At 32.3% G+C, this 18,329-nt stretch overlaps 1 protein-coding gene across 3 annotated transcripts in view; it reads left to right on the top strand.

The window, feature by feature from the left end:
* The window catches only part of LOC135135655 (myeloid zinc finger 1), a 74,516-nt gene that overhangs the window by 10,891 nt on the left and 45,296 nt on the right, over nucleotides 1-18,329 (top strand). For all 3 annotated transcript variants that reach the window (XM_064064781.1, XM_064064782.1, XM_064064780.1), the window contains exon 2: nucleotides 12,409-12,882. In XM_064064781.1, the coding sequence (XP_063920851.1) occupies nucleotides 12,409-12,882 (474 nt within the window). The remainder of the gene's footprint in view (nucleotides 1-12,408; nucleotides 12,883-18,329) is intronic.

The raw sequence follows: 18,329 nt of genomic DNA, 5'->3' as shown, positions 1-18,329 counted from the left end.
ATTAACTAGTAGTTCTCTAAAGGAATGGAACTGTTTCTTTCAATTCTTAAGTAAACTGTCATCATCATCAACCTGTATTCCATTGCGTCTGCTATCTTCTTTCCATTATTTTTCTCGACTAAGTTTTCTCAAATTTTCCTAAAAATAATTCAGATGAGCGTGCCTAAAATATGATTTCGCACATTACAATAATTGTTGTTGGAAAGAATCGAATTGAAATAAATAACAAAGAAACTCTATTAAATCTTTGATTGCCATTAAATTTTGAATACGGCATTAAAGTACCACGTGATCGACTCTACGCCAATCAGACGTCGCTAAACGCCTCATTAACTTGCATGATTAACTTCATCTCAATTAAAATATTCTATAAGCTTGCCTTAAGAGTAGTAAGAAAAATCAACAGTTAGGAATTTTAATCACATTTATTCAGTTTTTTCCAGCGCTTTGTAGATATATTTTTTATTGAGTTATTTTAATTTTAATTGTGTGTCTTTGAGGGTTTGCAACAATAAAGAGATATTTATTTTCATTTACGTTCCTAAATAGTAATGGTGTTATTTATTTTTATAAAGTTGTCACACCTGTTCTTAAAATAAAAAATTGGTTAAGGGTAGTAGTTAGAAATTCTCCTGAAATACAGTCCAATAAATACAACTTCCCCTGTAGGTATAAGTTAAAGAAATCGAGGTGGATTGATAAACCAGAAGTTTAAGATTGTTATTTTATAAAATTTAAATAACACTTATAAACAACATTTTTAGGTGACGTTCTCAAATTTAATCTGACAAATCAATAACAAATCAGACAAATTTTAGTTAACTTTAACTTTACACCATTTTCTTAAAATACAAATAAAATTTGATGATGACAACAATCAGTCCAAGAGTTTGGGAGACTATCTGTGTAAAAAGATCGACACAGATCAAAGGAGGTAGACAAACAGACGGAAACAGAAGACCTATTTTTTATACTTTGTGAATCATGAAACGTCGTGAAAACAAAAGCATACTTTCGGGAGGTAAACAAATTAAAAGAAATGAGCGTTTTATTTTGTCCGTCCTTTATTTTGATTTAAATTGCATTTGAAATGGCCGTAATATGCACTATATTATCGTAATTTGAGAAGAAAATTAAAAAAAATTAGGGTGATTTAAATCCGGCTAATCCTGCTCACAAAATATGCGTTCTTATTGTGACAAAAAATTGCTAACACTTTAAGACTTTCGAGCATCTGTTGACCCTGTTTTAAGTTCCAAATATATCAACAAAAAGCCTGCTTTAATTTTTGGGTGTCAAATATCGAATTTTGAAACAAATTAATATATATCTACATGTAACACAATTTACTTTGTTAATTAACGATTGCGAAAGCTATTTTTTGTTATATAATTGTAACCAGTTTTCTACAAGATTAATTTCATATTTATTTAATTTTCGTTTCTGTGCACTAAATAGACAATATAAGTGGTGGCACCTTTACTTTGGGGAAACCTGAAACAATATTCATTTGTTCGCTTAGGATGTACGAAGTAAGTTTACATTATTGTAAAGATATCATGCCGATATGTCAGTAAATCTTCTGAAGTGAAATTAAAAAAAAAAAACATAATCTTTTGTTCTGCTTCTACCATGCAATAGTGTATTGTCTCGTTTTAACAAAGGCTAAGATTTAACTTTTGAGCGTATTTATATATGGTACTTTTGCTACTACATCCTCTAACCGAAAACGTCTAATTAAAGATTACAATACTGTGCCCATTTTGGGCATAGCATACTAATGTATGTTAATACATTCCAGCTAAAAATCCTTAATCTTCTAATGAAATTTTATCCAAATCATCGTAATTGTTTTTATAATTATTGTAGACACAAGTACGGTACAATATCTGGAACAGAAATTTGGTACTGATTACTTATTCCGAAATTAAACACTACGAACGATTTTATTATTTTTATTTATTTAATACATACTATTATTTTTTTGTCCAGCAAAGTTGCTGAAAATATGACAAAAAATATGTAGTGGCCCTTAAAATACGTCATAACATGGCATACAACCAAAATCTTGGTAAAATGAAAATTGTTTGTGTACCGGATTTCTCAAAGTGGTTTTATGTCTAACTCCACATTTTTGAATAGGTCTTATGATTATAGAAAGAGCATGTTTCGAGAAGGCTCTGTTCTCATCTTCAGCTTGTTAAATTAAAAGAAAAGAAAAATTTAACAGAAACACATGTTCTGTTCACGGAAATCCAAATGGCAATTGCATGAGAACAGAGCCTTCTTGAAACGTGTCCTTTCTATAACAAAAACACTTATTCAGAAATGTGGAGTTAGACGTAGCACCTTTTACCCTTCATATTACTTATTAGTAAAATGATTATATTTTTGTACAACTGTCAAAATATAAGTGTTCAAGTATGACTCTGTTCTAACGTCTCTCGCATATACGGTATGTTTCTTCAGTGATATGGCTAACGTACTTTTTTTACGTCTATGGTTTAAGCCTGATTTCTTAGGCTCACGATTCGTATTTAATGAATAATGCACATGACAGGACACACTGTGTATAAATAAATACATTTGCCATTCGTAAATTAGTGTAAATAAATTTGCACAAAGAATTTGGTGTGAAACTCGTTTGTGAAATGTCTTGGTGCTCTTGACAGATTTTTTATAAGTCGACTGGTGCCTCGTCAAAATCCTTCGATCTCGTGCACGAGAAATTTCATGCACTCCACACACTTACTCAAGCGACCATTATAATTCGGACGTGATGCGCGTGAGCAGTTTTCATTAAAATATCAAATGTAATCACAACAATTACAGAATTTGAAACGTCAGAAAACATGCTGGCGAGTGTTGTTATCAGCAACGTAGGACCCGGAGCCCGGACCTTGCCTAAGGCGGAGTTCCGTGGTAGGGTCGACAGCGACGTTTACGCTGGCGCTGTGTGTTTAAAAAGTAGACCTCGATAGAGACCTTAACCTAGGTGAGGTTTATGGAATTCACACCAATACAAGTACAGTAATTTACGTAGATGATGTTAGTGAAGCACGAATAGTAACCATAAACGCCGTTGAATTGAAATACACATGTAAATTATCAGATAGTAGCTAGTCGAGATGCATAGCGTGGCACACCATTCTCCATGTTGACCTATCCACAATATCAGGTTTCTCTCTTTCGTGAAATCTGATTTGCCTAGAGTTAATTTTAGACAGTCGAAAAAACTTGGGATAGGTAAAGTCGTACCGGTTTGCCATTTTAATTTTATGACGTCTTCGTAGGCAAAAAATGTGATAATGTTATTTCTGCATTAATTTTGTTGGTGAAAAATGTTACTTTAGCAAATATTTATTATATTATGTTTTTTTATACATAGATAGTGCAACCATAAATTATAAAAGTAAGTATGAATTGACTCGCTAGAATAAACTTATTGAATCAAATCAACAGTAGAAATTCATTTTAATCATTTTAACAACTTTTTTTATTGTAAAACCGGTTACCTGCATCAAAATTTACAGACGAATCAGATTCTGTAAACTTTGTTAACGATTAGTTGTTAACCAACTTTGTTTAGTGGGCGCTGTACTTAGTGAATAGACATAGATTCGTTCGTGTAGTTCATAGTACATTATTTTTAGTTTCATTGTGGATTGCGATTACTCTAAATATTACATCTTGATTGGATACCTGCAATTTTCCGTCAATGAAGACAATTTGTCAAGGGTAAATTTAGTGAATAAAGTTTTAAGTAGATACACGTTACAAGTCTTCATAATGTTCCAGATTATTTATATGGACCTATTATCGTACGTATCAAAAACTAATATGCAAAGACTTAAATTTCAAACCAATTTTGATCTTGAAATAAACTTTCTAAATATTATGGTATATATGCCATCAAACAATTTTTAAAAGTGTTTTTCGTTGTATATATGTATATACAGTGTGGAAACTACTTACGGAATAAATTCAGCAATTAGAAAAATAAAAATATCTGTGAAAAACTGTGAAATAGATCAACTTTCATTTCTAAATATGTTCTTTTTAAGTTTTCTTCACTTGTTCATGATCTCATCCATTTTTGAACTCATGTTTTTTAATGAAATGCCATATTTTTTGTTTTAGTTTTGCATAGTACATAGTAAGGGCCTTTTTAACAAATACTACATAATATTTGTGTCTACCTTGGTGTTTGAAACACACATTTTATCTAACCAAAGAATATTGTACATACACGTCACACAAACGTGAAAAAAATTACAAAATTGAAAATCAGTCCAATTTTTATTTTATTTCAAGTTTTTTGCAATTTTGTAAACCTTTTGATTGGTGCGTACAATTGTAATAATCTCAAGAATCTCAAGAACTTGTGAAAATAGGGGTAACCAGTGGGGGTTCGTTGAAAAGGTCTTTAAAGGTTCCATCTACAAATAACAAAAACTATAGCAGTCTATTGAAAAAAATGCATATGACGTCATAGCTCGCAAGGGAATGACATCACAAACAGGTAGAGCCACTTAAAATGAGGGTAATTAGAAATACAATTTGACGTATTACAGCATTTTCGACAAATACCATTAGTTTTGAAATTACTGAATTTATTCCGTAAGCTGTTTCCACGCTGTATATTTGTGTTTACGATAATTTTAGTTCGCTTCAAATTATGTGCCAGGGTTTAATCTCCCAGTACACTTTTCTTATTTCTCTTGTTAATAAAGGGCAAATTAAATTTAGTATTATCATAATTAATTTTTCAAAGATAAAGCAAAATTTCATTTCAAAATTTACTTAATTTTGTTCAAAACACCAACCGTAGCAAAATATAAACATTTATCTTAAGGTTATTTAAACAGAATTTCCGTCGCCCCTGGCGCATAATCGAGCAGCTTTTTTGAGAAACTATACAATTTAATTTTGGATTTTTTTATGATAACCCGCATAAGTCAAAGTAAAGATACGTGTGGACTGGTACAGTACAAGTAAAGAACTATGCCATGCGTGTGTTTCAAGTGAGTTTTTCTATAACAAAGTTTTGTGATAAGTGATAACGTTACAACACAAATAGCAATTTGAACGGTTTTAGTCTAACCTTAATAATAACAGTACTATATTTCCAAATATTTGGGAAAATAGATTAAACTTGGCTCGATTTCATTAACAAATAGGTTGGAAATGCCGCTATTCGATCCCGGCAAACATAGGCAAACCGCGCGCTCTACCACTGAGCGCTTTTAAGTATTAGAAAGATTAAAGAATACTAATTAAAATAATTACAACAATCAAGGTGGATTCACAATCACAAGTACAGGGGTATCTTATTTTATAAAATTTAAACATCATTTACCTTGCAAAATTTTGAGCTGATGTCATCAATTTGTTGGTGAGGAGGATACACAAATTTTCGTTTGGTTTAATATTCATCTAAAATTTCAGGACGACAGACGGATACGAGACCTATTTTTTGATAACCTAGGGGTCATCAAACGTAAAGAAAACATGAAAGTAGTCATTCGCTGGAGGGATCCAACTGAATACTTTCTTAGCCTAGGCTTGGGAAGTAAAAATATAACTATTTTACAAATGAATAATATTTTAGCAACAAATTAAAAAATATGTGCACGACGCAGTTAAAGCGCTAAGGTCACTAATATTTTTTTAAATCCTTAACACTTTATTTGCTGTTCTAAAACTATCAATGCACACTGAGTACGATATTCACCGTATGTCTCTACAATAAGTAAAAGTCTTTGCATTTTGAAACAAAATCGGAAATGTCCGGTATACGTCATGGAAATACAAATTCAGTAATAATAATAATAAATAACTAATATATTATAAAATTATTGGAGCAGGGGGATGAGTTTTGTTAATTCTCCGTGTTTTTTTATGTTCTTCATTTCGAACTGTCCACGGTTTACAAATCAATACTAAAATATTGATTTCCCATTTTCTCTGTCTTTCTGTCTTTTGTATGTCTGTCTGTTGGCAATTTTATTAGACACCTAATCTCAGAAACTACAGGGCCGAGTTATGTTGTACCCTAACACGGATGGCTGAACGCTGTCAAAAGATTTTGTTAGGTAAATCCTGATTTTGTAAAATTTTTTATGTTTGTTATTTATTCATTGGCCTTTATTTTTTTACTTTAGGTGTTTAGTTATCTTAGATGGCGAAATTTTTAATCTTGCTTATACAAATTTTGGAAAAGGTATGCAAATTAATACAGTAAAATTTTGCAATTTATCTTAGAAGCTACCGAACTAATTGCTCTAAAATTTAGCCTTAGCTTTGAGGTCATCATCAGCTTAATAGATCGCTAACCAAAACTGGTTTATCCATCGCCGCCAAAATTAAAAGTTTCTCAATTACTTTTATAGTTTAATAAAAAAACCTATTTGGTCTCTGGTTGGTTTCAGTGGTCGGGGAACTTCTGTCGAAGTAATTTTAAATCAAATTTTGAAATGAATTTCTTATTATATTTTTGAAAACCACTGTAGCCTCCTGTATTGACATTTTCATATATGCTCAAAATAAGAAAGAAAAAAAAACAGCTCAGTTTTAGAAAAAGGCCATTATAATTTTTTTTTTTAAACTATTGCAGAATATTACTTGTCGTAAGATTTAAGAACAGAATTAAAAACGCGATTAAAATATGAGCAATTAGCGTAATTTAAATACTTAGAAGAACTTTGATAATAATGTATAAACATTAGGTATGCAGTTTTGTTAATTACCGACTTAATTTATCTGCTTAAACATGTCTATGAATAATTAACTATAAAAATAGTATTAAAGTAACACCTATTTGTTAAATTTTACACGCAAATTTAACAATAAATCAGTGTTTTACTTTACAGTCAGCAGGACAGTGTTACGTTTATGTGCAACTTTGTCTACATTTAAGAGGGGAATCATAAAGCCAATTTGAGTAAGGTTTTTTTGAACGCACGTCAATATTGAAGAGTACAGTACCCATTTCGTACCTATTTCTACGAAAATAAAAATGCACCAAAAATCTAAAACAAATTGCGATTTGTACGCTTGAGGAACAAATGGATACAACATTGAGTAGTTAGTACCTGACATCTGAACATCATTTTATTGCTTTATTATGTCGTTTCAGATGGTTATCTAGATATACATATAATAGGCAAAAGTTATTTAATACTACTATCTGTATAGGAAATCCAAAAAACATCATTTTGTTTTTTTTTAAATAACCTTGAAGACTTCGACCACAGGCAGTTAGCAATACCAGATATAGAAACTTTACAACTACATACGAGTTAACAGGATATATCTTGTGTGTGCGATAATTTATTATTATTATTATCATTAAGTAACAAAGATCTAGAGAGGACCCAGGTCCTGTATACTGCAGATTGTGTAGATATTATATACATAGAGGACCCGGGTGGGTGCATTGGGTTCGCAACTGCCTGCTACACAATAAATAAAAAATAAAAAAATTATAAGACCAGTACTATAACTAAGAAAACTATTCCGCGAGAAAAGAATCGAGATGGTTTTTAAACGAATTGACGCTAGGCGACTCCACGTCGTTCTGCGATAAGGCATATTCCGGTCGTTACAAACCCGACAAGACCAAAAGTGTTGTCAAGGAAGAATACGGTAGATTTCCAAGGATGCCTTCGAAGTCTTATGTGTCACTATTTAGTTGAAGAAGTTGATAATCTCCAGATCCCTAAAAGCTCGATAGGTGAGAATAAGGTCTCCACGTATTCGCCGTCTGTACGACCGTACCTCATACGGTCTGTGCCTAATAACAGGAGCCATCTTAGTGGCCCTTCGCTGGACTCGTTCCAAAGTGCTAATGTCCTTGGCAAAATAAGGCGATCAAGCTGGAGCGACAAACTCTAATAGTGGCCTAACGTACATCCGAAGCAGTTTAGCAGTGGTGGAGGGAGTAGGATTACAAAAGGAGCGACTAATTAGAAACAACATAGAATTAGTATTTTTTTGTTATCGAAACGACACGTATGTTGTTCATATTTGAGGTCGGAAGAAATAATAATACCTAAATCATTTCACTACAGTTAAAGGTACTCCCGCAGTGTTGTAACTTACCCAGGTGGAGAATGGTACATTTGTCCGAATTTAAAGGTAACAGCCAATCGGAACACCATGAATTTAGAGTCTCTAGATCTTTTGTAAGATGGTCATAATTAGTAAGTAAGCGAGTTGGCATATAATTTAATATCGTCAGCAACATTGAAATGGTAGAGGACAACTGGATTGGCAAATCAGCCATGTACAACAAAAACAAGAGGAGCGTTAATACTTTTACGTTAAATGTCCTAACGATGTCAAAATTTTTCTTGTGACAGGCTCATAACACTTATTTAGAATCTACAGTTCCTGTAATCTTATCAACTAATATATGATCGATTTCTTTTGTCTTTAGCACACACTAGAATCAGAAGTTATATTGATCGTATGATATAATGGTGCTACAATGATCGGTAATTAAAATCGGCGTGGGTAAAACTCATCAATGTAATTCTCAGTAATACTAATTTACAGCGATTATGTAGAGAATAATTCCGAGTCAACTTAACTCGTACTCATTAATCGATTGGAACGGATTTGACTAGATTTTAATGATTATATCATTCACTGACTGCCCGTTCTCAACGGTGGTCGCATTTAAACCACCGTGCATTCGTGTGGGGAGTTCGCGATTGCCGCCTTCGAGGTTGTTCTGGAGTCCGGCATCGAGACTTCCGCCAAACCGCTTCTATAGTCTACTTCAGAACTCCGTTCGCTTAAGTCATAAACTGTCCCAAAAATTGACAGATTCCAGGGTTTCTCAACCGTCGGTCGCTTGAGAAATGATAAGTCTCAAAAATCACTGCCACAACTTTTAAGGTATTCACCGAATTATAAAGTATCTTAATTATTATCAGACTATAGTATTTTATAAAAAAAAAAAACACCAATACATACTACATTCTACTTTGAAAATACAACTGACAACATCTTGGTATTAAATCTGAAGTTTGACATAATATAATTGACTTAATTTGTTTGTGTGTACGTGTTTCTTGATGACAACTTTGACGTTTGTTGCACTTTCAACGGTATAATATGAAAATCACCATTGGAGTTTTTTTTCTGTTAGCAACTGAAATCAACAAGTGGTGTTTTTTTTTAATTTTGGCAAAAAATATATGCATGGTGATTGCTTAATTTAGGCTTAAATTTCATTGTTTGTTTCGGCGGTAGCAAAAAACTTGTGCAACCTAGATATATTATTTTTTTTGGCAAGACAGTAAAATGGGACTTGATATTTACCAACCGAAGTATGCAATATCCCGTGTTTCTGCCATTTGAACAAAAAATGAATTATAAAAAAAATCGAATATGTAGGTATGCTATACAAAAAGGGTGAGCAAGGGTAAAAATTTTCATTTTCTGCGTCTTAAAAGTTGGTGCTTGTCAATAGATAAACAACTCAGGTAATGCTGCTTTATTAAATAATTTTATTATCTTATTTTATTACTTTCTTTAATTACAATAAATATGTGTTATTTTTGTATTTTATGTGCCGTGTCGATGAAATTAAAAAATATTTATGTGTTGAATTATTTATTATTTACTTTTTTTTAGTAGCTTAATTTTTACTGAAATATGTATTTACTTTTAACAATATGGTGAAATGAATTCAGTTTAAAATGCCTTAATACTTCCATTAAATTACAATTAATCAACTAGTAGGAAATCATTAAGCTACAGCAACCATCTATATTTAACGCTACACTTACACGAGCTGTTTGTGTTCTGTTTTCTAAAACACAGGGAATCGTGGAAAATTGAAAGATAATGGTGTTTTAATGCACATTTAAATTTTTATAATAAACGTTCATATTTATTCTTACATCTTATTACTCGCCTATTGATCAATGGTTTGTTGCTGATGGATTGATTTTTAATGTGTTTTAGTCAACCGTATTATTTTACGACAATATTGCAGTTAAAATGTTATGCAATGGATTTCATTCCTATTGGAGAAGAATAATGGATTGATTTTATTCAACAAAAGAGGAGTAAAGTAAATTGCACAATATACCACCATAACAAAATGAACAGATGACGTATAATTAAAAAGAAATAGTACATTATTGTGAACAAAAAACTGGTAATGCTTGTCACCGTCATTTGGAATTAAATCTTCAGTTAATGTAAAGTTTTAGTCTGTGAGTGTATAACTAAAATCTGCCGCTATATTAGGTGAGGCGATATGATAGCTAACAGCCTGCCTGAGTATTGTGATGTGAAATAAAAACTTTGTCGTCCAATTATACAGTTGTAGTCTCGTTTGCCCGTTTGGACATATCTTTTTTGTTTGCTAAAGGACAGTGTTTTTTGCCAAACGGTTTTCACGTATGATCCCAGCAGCTTATACCTGTTTTCCCTCAAATATACAAATAAATGCATATTTTTCAAAGCTGCTATTTCATAAAGGATCGCTACAAAAGGAACAGAACATTTTTCCAAAAAACGTTTCATCTTTTTACTTCCAGAGCGTAAGCAAAAGAAGTATTGTAATCGAGTCCGTCGGCCGACTCTCTACTTTTACGTTTTCTCGACCTTTCATTACCCCTACAGGACGGAGAAATAGGTGTCCCGTTTCCGTCTGTCTGTCCGTCTGTCTACCGTCACGGATTTTTGCTAGACAGATAATCTGCCATAGTACTGGGGCGATTGTTGTCAAATTTTGTATTTATATTAGGAATATCATGTAGATGGTAAACCGCTAACCTAACTGTTTCTAATCATCCCCACCACTAATGCGATGACGTCACTTCAAAATTGTACATAGTAAATAGGTTTTAAACTGTATAAAATAACATAGTCCTACACATGTAGTTTATGACTCCGAATTGAGTTTTGCAACTTAATTTTGAATCTGCTAAACTGAATGCCTTGAAATCTTCCAGATGTTTTAAGGTTATAAAGAGCATAATAAATTTTTACTCAATATATAATTGTTTATCCCCTCCAAAAAATTGATGACGTCAGCTCAAAAGTTTACCGAATTAATCCTATCTAAAATGTACAAAATATGACGAGTCTGTACTTGTAATTTATCATTCCATTCATATTTTTTGGATTTGCATATACAGGGTGGCTCAAAAAAATTAATGAATGCGTGAATTTATTCATTTATTTATTACTCAGGAACTACAAAACCGAATGCTTTGAAATCTACTGTGAAAAAAAAAACATAATAGGCATGCAGTCGTCACGTTTCCGACAGCGAGGGAAGTACTGTATAAACTCTTTAGACCATTTTTTTTATGTTTAGAGCTTCTTCTTAATAACCCTGCATACGTTAAAAAACAAATCAGATAACCTGTCAACAGTTAGTCCACACAAAAAAACTGTGATAGGTTTTTGTTTGGCAGTCCACGGAAAACTATTTGAGCATCTCATGCGGTTGTTTTTTATATATATACTTTTATTTCATATATTCATCCAAATTGAAAAATCCCTATAATTTATATTTGGACCTTAATTGCATTCTAATCAATTTTTACCCAAATAGATTTGTGGTCTAATGATAAGTAACAAACCTAAAAATAATTTCAATGTTATTTCATGTGACTATTAGAATGACGAATTTCATGTGTTTTTTTTAATTGTAGTCTTGAATTATTTAAGAACTAAGTAAAGGTACAATCAAATATACCTACAAATGGTTTTGGTTATGAATGCTCTATAACTTTTCCCTTTATTATAAATTTATGTGAAAGTAACACGGTGTATTTAAATTTACGTGTATCAAGTAGCACCCGGTACACTATGGACAATCGAAAGGAATAAAATCATTTTTTCTTATAAGACTGAGTGTAAACCTTAATGCTTCAAAAGAATTATTATTGTCGAGTATGTTGGGGTGTTATCCTTCAAGCCTTTGTCAATAACCCACCGGAACAAACTGTTTATTTAGCTTATTCGTGGACTTTGAAATTATCGTGGAACCACTATTTTTGTTATATTTGCTGCAGACCGTCGTAACACAAATCATTTCATATTTCTCCTGTATACTACATAAACGTTGCCGTCACTTTCACAGGAGGTGGTTAGTTGTAATATTCTTTTGGAGAGTGAACTTACGTGAACCTATTTCATTCTGTCTTTCTTGACAGGCAAGTCTAAAGAATCAACTTAAGTTCTCTAGTCGCAGTCTTGAACAGGGGACAAAAAAGTCTATACTGGTTGGTATCCAGCAAAGTAAATTTTCCCGCAAAATTTTTACTCCTTAATTTTGCGAATTCATATAAAACTTGACCTCGAACACTTATGTTATTGCTGTGTAACCAGTCGCTTTCGAAAAGTATTTATTATTTATGTATTATTTTATTTCAGATACTGCCGCTCCTTACGTTTTATACAAAGATGGAATGGATCAAACTAGGAGTCAGTGGGGTGCTCAAGACGCATATCCGCCACCACAGCAAAGCACTTCCACCGGTGGAGGCGCCGGCAGCCCCCAACAAGCCTGTGGCCCCACTGTGCCGCTTGGAGTCGAAGCAGACGCCGTTCCTCCCAGAGACCAAAGTTTACCTTCCCCAGCTCCTTCTCCCTATCCAGCCACTCAGGCAGAACCTCGTGAAGACGAAATACAACCTGACCAACCCACAATGGATCTAGAACCTAGACCAGCGTCGCAGTGTTTTCCTACCGATCTCCAACAGCAGCAAGCGTATCAACAATACGCTAGAGCGCCACCACCTGCAGCTCCCCCTCCTGTTCCACCACATATGTTAGGAGCTGGGAGTTTTTCAGCACTTCACTATCTAAAACAACCCGGCGTTATGTTGACGAGTCTTGGATCAGAAGGTAATTAATCATATTTAACTATTTTGATATGTTACTGATCACCATACAGTGAACTCAACACGATAAGGGGGTAAACCGCCAATGCAGTGATTCACCTGAACCTCGTGTTTGAGCAATTAACCTTCAGGTGGCTGACTGTATGGTACAAAAAAGGGTTAGTTTTTTCTTCAAATTCACGCATATCCACGACGTTCATACCACACAAATAATAAAAATTTATAATTTAATTTATTGTTTTAAGTCCTAAATTATTGTGACTGTTAATTACAATTTTGAAGAAGATTGTAGTAACATACATTGTTTTTTTAAATTACATAATTTGTACAATCAAAGTTAAAAATAAAATTGGATTTTGAAGCCATAATGAAACACGATCACTTATACACATTTTAAGTTAATTAATTTTAAGAATGTTGTAATTTAGAGGGACGTGAAAAGAAATTTATTGTTATTTTATCATCTTCATTTTTTAGTGAAAATTGAACTTTCGGAAGTTTATGTGGTTATTAATGAGTTGTACTTGTAATTGTATATGTTGTACTTCACATTTTCTGATATATCCTATATAAAAGAACAATTTAGATGCCGTCCATTCTCTGATAGTATAGTATTGCAATAGAATCATTGTGGTGAACTGATGAATATTCAGTTTTATATTTTCTTAATGAAACTCGTGGAATAAGTGTACTTTTCGATTTTTCAGCTGCCTATTGTTTCTATCAGTTTGTCGTCCGTCATGTGTCGTTTGTTGAAAATTTATTAGAACAGTACAACTGTACCTACTTTAATTTAAAATTTTAAGTTTACTCTTACATTTTGCCGCCTATACCAGGTAGCAAAACGTTAATCAAAAGTATCTACCCCAGCAAACAATTATTATTAATGCTACTAACGGAAAATATTAGACGAAAAGTATATCTCACAATAACACGATAGTTACTCGTTCAGGCATAACATTAAATTTGTGCTTTCCATCAAAGGAACTCATATGGTCGATTCTCGGTATAAAACTGGACAGAAAACTCTTATGTGATGTTTGCTGAGAAAATATTGTATATTTGATGTTTTTTGTAGGGGAGTATTATGCAAAATGAAAAAATGCGATTAAAAAGTCGGAAACAATAATTAATTTGCTATTTTAAATTGTATTGACGATGTTTAGAATTTCCATTTTTAATTTTAGCGCATTTACGAAAAAGTTGATTGGCGATTGAATCATTTCCGTCTCTTATTAGTGAAAGTATTGTCAGATAAAGTAGTTTCCAACAGAACGTCTTGCAAGTGATACTTCTTATCGAATTGTGCTTCCCACATCCTGAATGGATCGGTTGTCGTTATGACGTCATCCGCAGATTTCGTGTCTTTAAGTTGTTCTAACTTGACTACAAATGTTATTTGTAAATATATCTATGGTGTTCATTGTAGTTCGTACAAATATATACGTTCCTTTGATTTTTTTATAAAAAGGTGGCATATTTTGAACTTTCAGTAAACGGGCTCTCCCGAAACATTTATAGATGTACGAACACATATTCAAATTTGTTATAAGACGTCACTATATAATAATATATATATATATAATATATAATCCCCTCCAGAATGTTGATCATATTATATAAAAAAATAATACAAAATCGACTTACCTAATTTACTGATTATTTCAGAAACGGCTCATCTATAATTTCCTTGAAATTGTGGAAATGTAGTAATGATACTGTGTTGCATTTTGCATATCGAAATCATCTCAAAAAATGTTAGTATATTACTAAAAATACATCCTGACATGTATATTGTAGAGGCCAGAGGAGTTTTGTATAAACATAATTTTATTACTTGAAAAATTTGGATTTTGTAATTATTTAGGTTTTTTGACTTGTCTATACACTATTTTATATATTGCATATCGATCGTTCTTCTACTAATTCAATTAAATTCCGAATTAGTGTAGCAGTTCATTTCTTACATGACTTTAAAGCCTGTCGTAGTTCTTGTATCTTACTAGGTTTAGAATACAATCAGAAAACCCAGTAGATATGCAAGTTTGAATTTTTACACTTCCGATTCCGTGAAGAAGGGGAGAGTAGATAAAATGTGTAAATCTCGTTTAAAATATTTTGTTTGTACTAGCTAAGCTTTTTTCTTGTTTTTGTTGCATGAAGGTTGCCTTGTTTACTACATATTATCCTTACCGTAAATGTGGAACGCTCTTGCTCTCTTAATCAGGGCACTTTACGTATACGTCACTACAGCAGAGACAGTACAAAAAAAAAATCATCAATTTAGAGTCATTTTTTATTTGCTGATATCGATAAAAGTTAGCAGAGGGTCAGTGTAAATATCACTCTTGATGCCTTTATTTCGTAAACACTTCAAAAAGTTTAACATAAATTTAATTAGTCAGTTCAAAAGAGATTTATTTTTGTTTCAAAATTTCCAATTTGAATTGCTCTAATGGATTAGTTGATTAGGTTATGGTGTAGCTGCTAGAACTATATGTGTGTATTTAATTTGGTAGAATTTATTTAATTGTGTGGAATATGTTTCATTTCAGAACAAATGGCATAGAAGGAAATACATAGGCATCAACTCTCCATGAACAATTTGTCTTTTTCATTGTCGGTTACCCACAACAGGGAGTGAGAAAGATAAAAAATTCAATACTAACTAGAGCACTTTTTTTGTTGATCACACGTTATAATAATATAATAACAATCAAAGTGTGTAAAGTTATCTGCATCGAACTTCACCTATGAAACACAACCAACACTAGTTCGACAATCAAAAACACAACCAACACTAGTTCGACAATCAACAACACAACCGACAATTTTTAATTAAAGAACACTAACTGATGATTTTAAATTAAACACAAGAACAATTCAGCGAGATTACCGACTTAATTTACCTATCGAATTACCATTACATCCCATGTTCACCCTAGAGTACGATAACCTTATTTGCTATGCTACTGATAATTATATCTATGAATAATCCATTCTTTGAAAATCTTTTCAAAATCGTTTTCCTTCTAGCGCCAGTTTCAGTCTAGAAAGGCTCTTTTTGGCTCCATAAATAAAAGTCACAAGGGTAAGTGTCAGTTTCACACTTGATCCCTTATTATATAAACAATATTTTACAGTGCTTTCAACATAGTAGCTTCTTCGAAATATGCTTTCTAATGATGTTGAGCACTGCGTAACACAAGTAATTTACAATTAGTGTGATACTTTTTGGAACAGTACGTCTTTATAATAAAAAATGTTACATTTACAGTTTTGGCAGCACAGTATATTTTGTTTTTGTTCGAGTCATGGTATTATATGTTATTTAATAATATTATACTCATGCTTCATTTCCATCGTAGGCGTTCATATAATAAACTAAGGATGTCATATGCATGAAAAACATTTGCAAGTTTGACATGAATTTGTGTTAATAATAACAGAGTAGCACCGTTTTTAATACTAATACGAGTATCAATGAGCTTTTTGTAAGGAATCATTCTTCACTTGAGACACGAAAACAAGTTAACCATTTCGCACAATATTTGAGCCACACAATAATAATATATTAATCCACGGAACAGACATTTTGCAAAATAATTATTTTGTAATTTGCGGCATCGGCATAGGGTTGTAATAAATTCAATCCCATTGTCAATCTTCTTCGTATATTTGAAATAATTTCCTTTCTTTTTTAAGACAATTGCACTAAAACAAACAAGATATCAAACATTTCAACAAACCGTAAACGCATTCCCACTGCCACACGTTTATTTAGGGCTAAAATTTAGTTAACACGGCAATAACGACGACTTTTTGTGTTGGTGTCAGTGCATTGTTCTGAAGATTTCCGATTTTACTGCCTCTAGTACAATTTAGCACAGATTGTGAAGTAACGTACGCTTCCAAAATTTCATAGAAATTAGATGATTATTTCTAAAATATTCGAAAAATGTATCCCCATTTTATATCGGTTTTAATAGGCTATCAAATAGCATCCAAATGCTCTAAAAAATGTTGGCACTTACACCAAGTCTTCTTACGTTCAGCACATTATGTGAACGCATTAGAATCACAGTGATTTGATATCCTCCTAACAAGCAGCTCACGACGGACGTTAATGGACGTATACATAAGCACGAGTTCCACATAACATCAGGCTTTACAGCTTAATTTATACATTGAATCACATTGTTACAAAGGTTTAATTAAGATTCTAACAAAATTTTGTGTAAAGGTATCAATTTTTTGTTAGTTAAATACAATGTAATATTAGGTACTTACTTTCAAAAATTTCAAAGAATTTAGATTACGCAGTATGTGAAATACTAAAAAGGTAATGAAGACAACGATACTCATACAATCATTGTTTATTATTTAATAAACTTCTGGCTGCCGCACTTCATAACTTTGAAGTTTAGCTCACTATTTCAAAACCAACCTACTATCTGTTGATTTTTTCAGAAACTATTTTAATCACTTAGAGAGAGATAATTCTTAGGAAAGGATAATTCGTTTTCACAAAATAAATTATATTTCAGACGAGCTCAGATCGCATACAAACCATGTGTACAATCATCTGAAGTTGTGCACAAACATGTTAGTTTGATTTCTCCGTTTATTTTAATTAATTACAAGTCTCCTGTATGTAGAGAACTGCTCCAAAATGTAAAGATTGCATTTCTTGGATTCCGAATTTCAATATATATGTCAACTAAAAATCTGCACAAATTTCTTTGCTCAATTTTAAATGAATCACATCGGCTTATTGTTATTATTTATTTTCATTTTTTGATAGGCCAACATCAGTAACAACAATTGTAATAACGTTTAAACCGTTTTTTAGCATTAAAATAATAGCATAGCGAACGGTCTTAAAGAGAGTGATAGCAGAAAATTACTTATTGGCGAATGCTACGCCAAGCACTGAGTGTTCGGAAAACCTTTTACTGTAACATATTTTGAACGTCTCTAGTTTTCCCGGCGGACTGTTTATAGTGTTATTAAAACAGTAGAGAAAATTTAATGTATAACGGAAAGGAGGGTCCATAGAAGTAATTAAAATGACTCAAAAAAAGAACAACTTGAACAACAAGCATTGAGAAAAATTAGAATATTTGCAATAAATTGGGAGGAAAGTTTAAGTAACACATGAATATGTACGGAAAATCTCGGAAAAAGATCGTAAGCTTACAGACATTTCTTTGAAATCTTTGAATCAAAATTTGGCGTAATGAATGATGAATCATATTTTAGCTTAGATGGAAATTATTGTGCGGACAACAACATATACGTCTCTAAAAAAGGCGTAGGAGTTTTCCTATTTTGGTTGCACTTAAAGATGAATTCGAATCTAGAATTAAGCTTCTTCAATTCAAAAACAAGCACTTTGAAACTCGAATGGCTCAAGCTTATACAAAAGTCGGAAAAACCTCGGACAGCGAA

Source organism: Zophobas morio, unplaced genomic scaffold (assembly GCF_036711695.1).
Source record: "Zophobas morio isolate AGI-343-1 ecotype UQ-CSIRO unplaced genomic scaffold, CSIRO_AGI_Zmor_V1 ptg000024l, whole genome shotgun sequence".
NCBI lineage: Eukaryota > Metazoa > Arthropoda > Insecta > Coleoptera > Tenebrionidae > Zophobas > Zophobas morio.
This window is presented reverse-complemented; position numbering and strand designations above follow the sequence as displayed.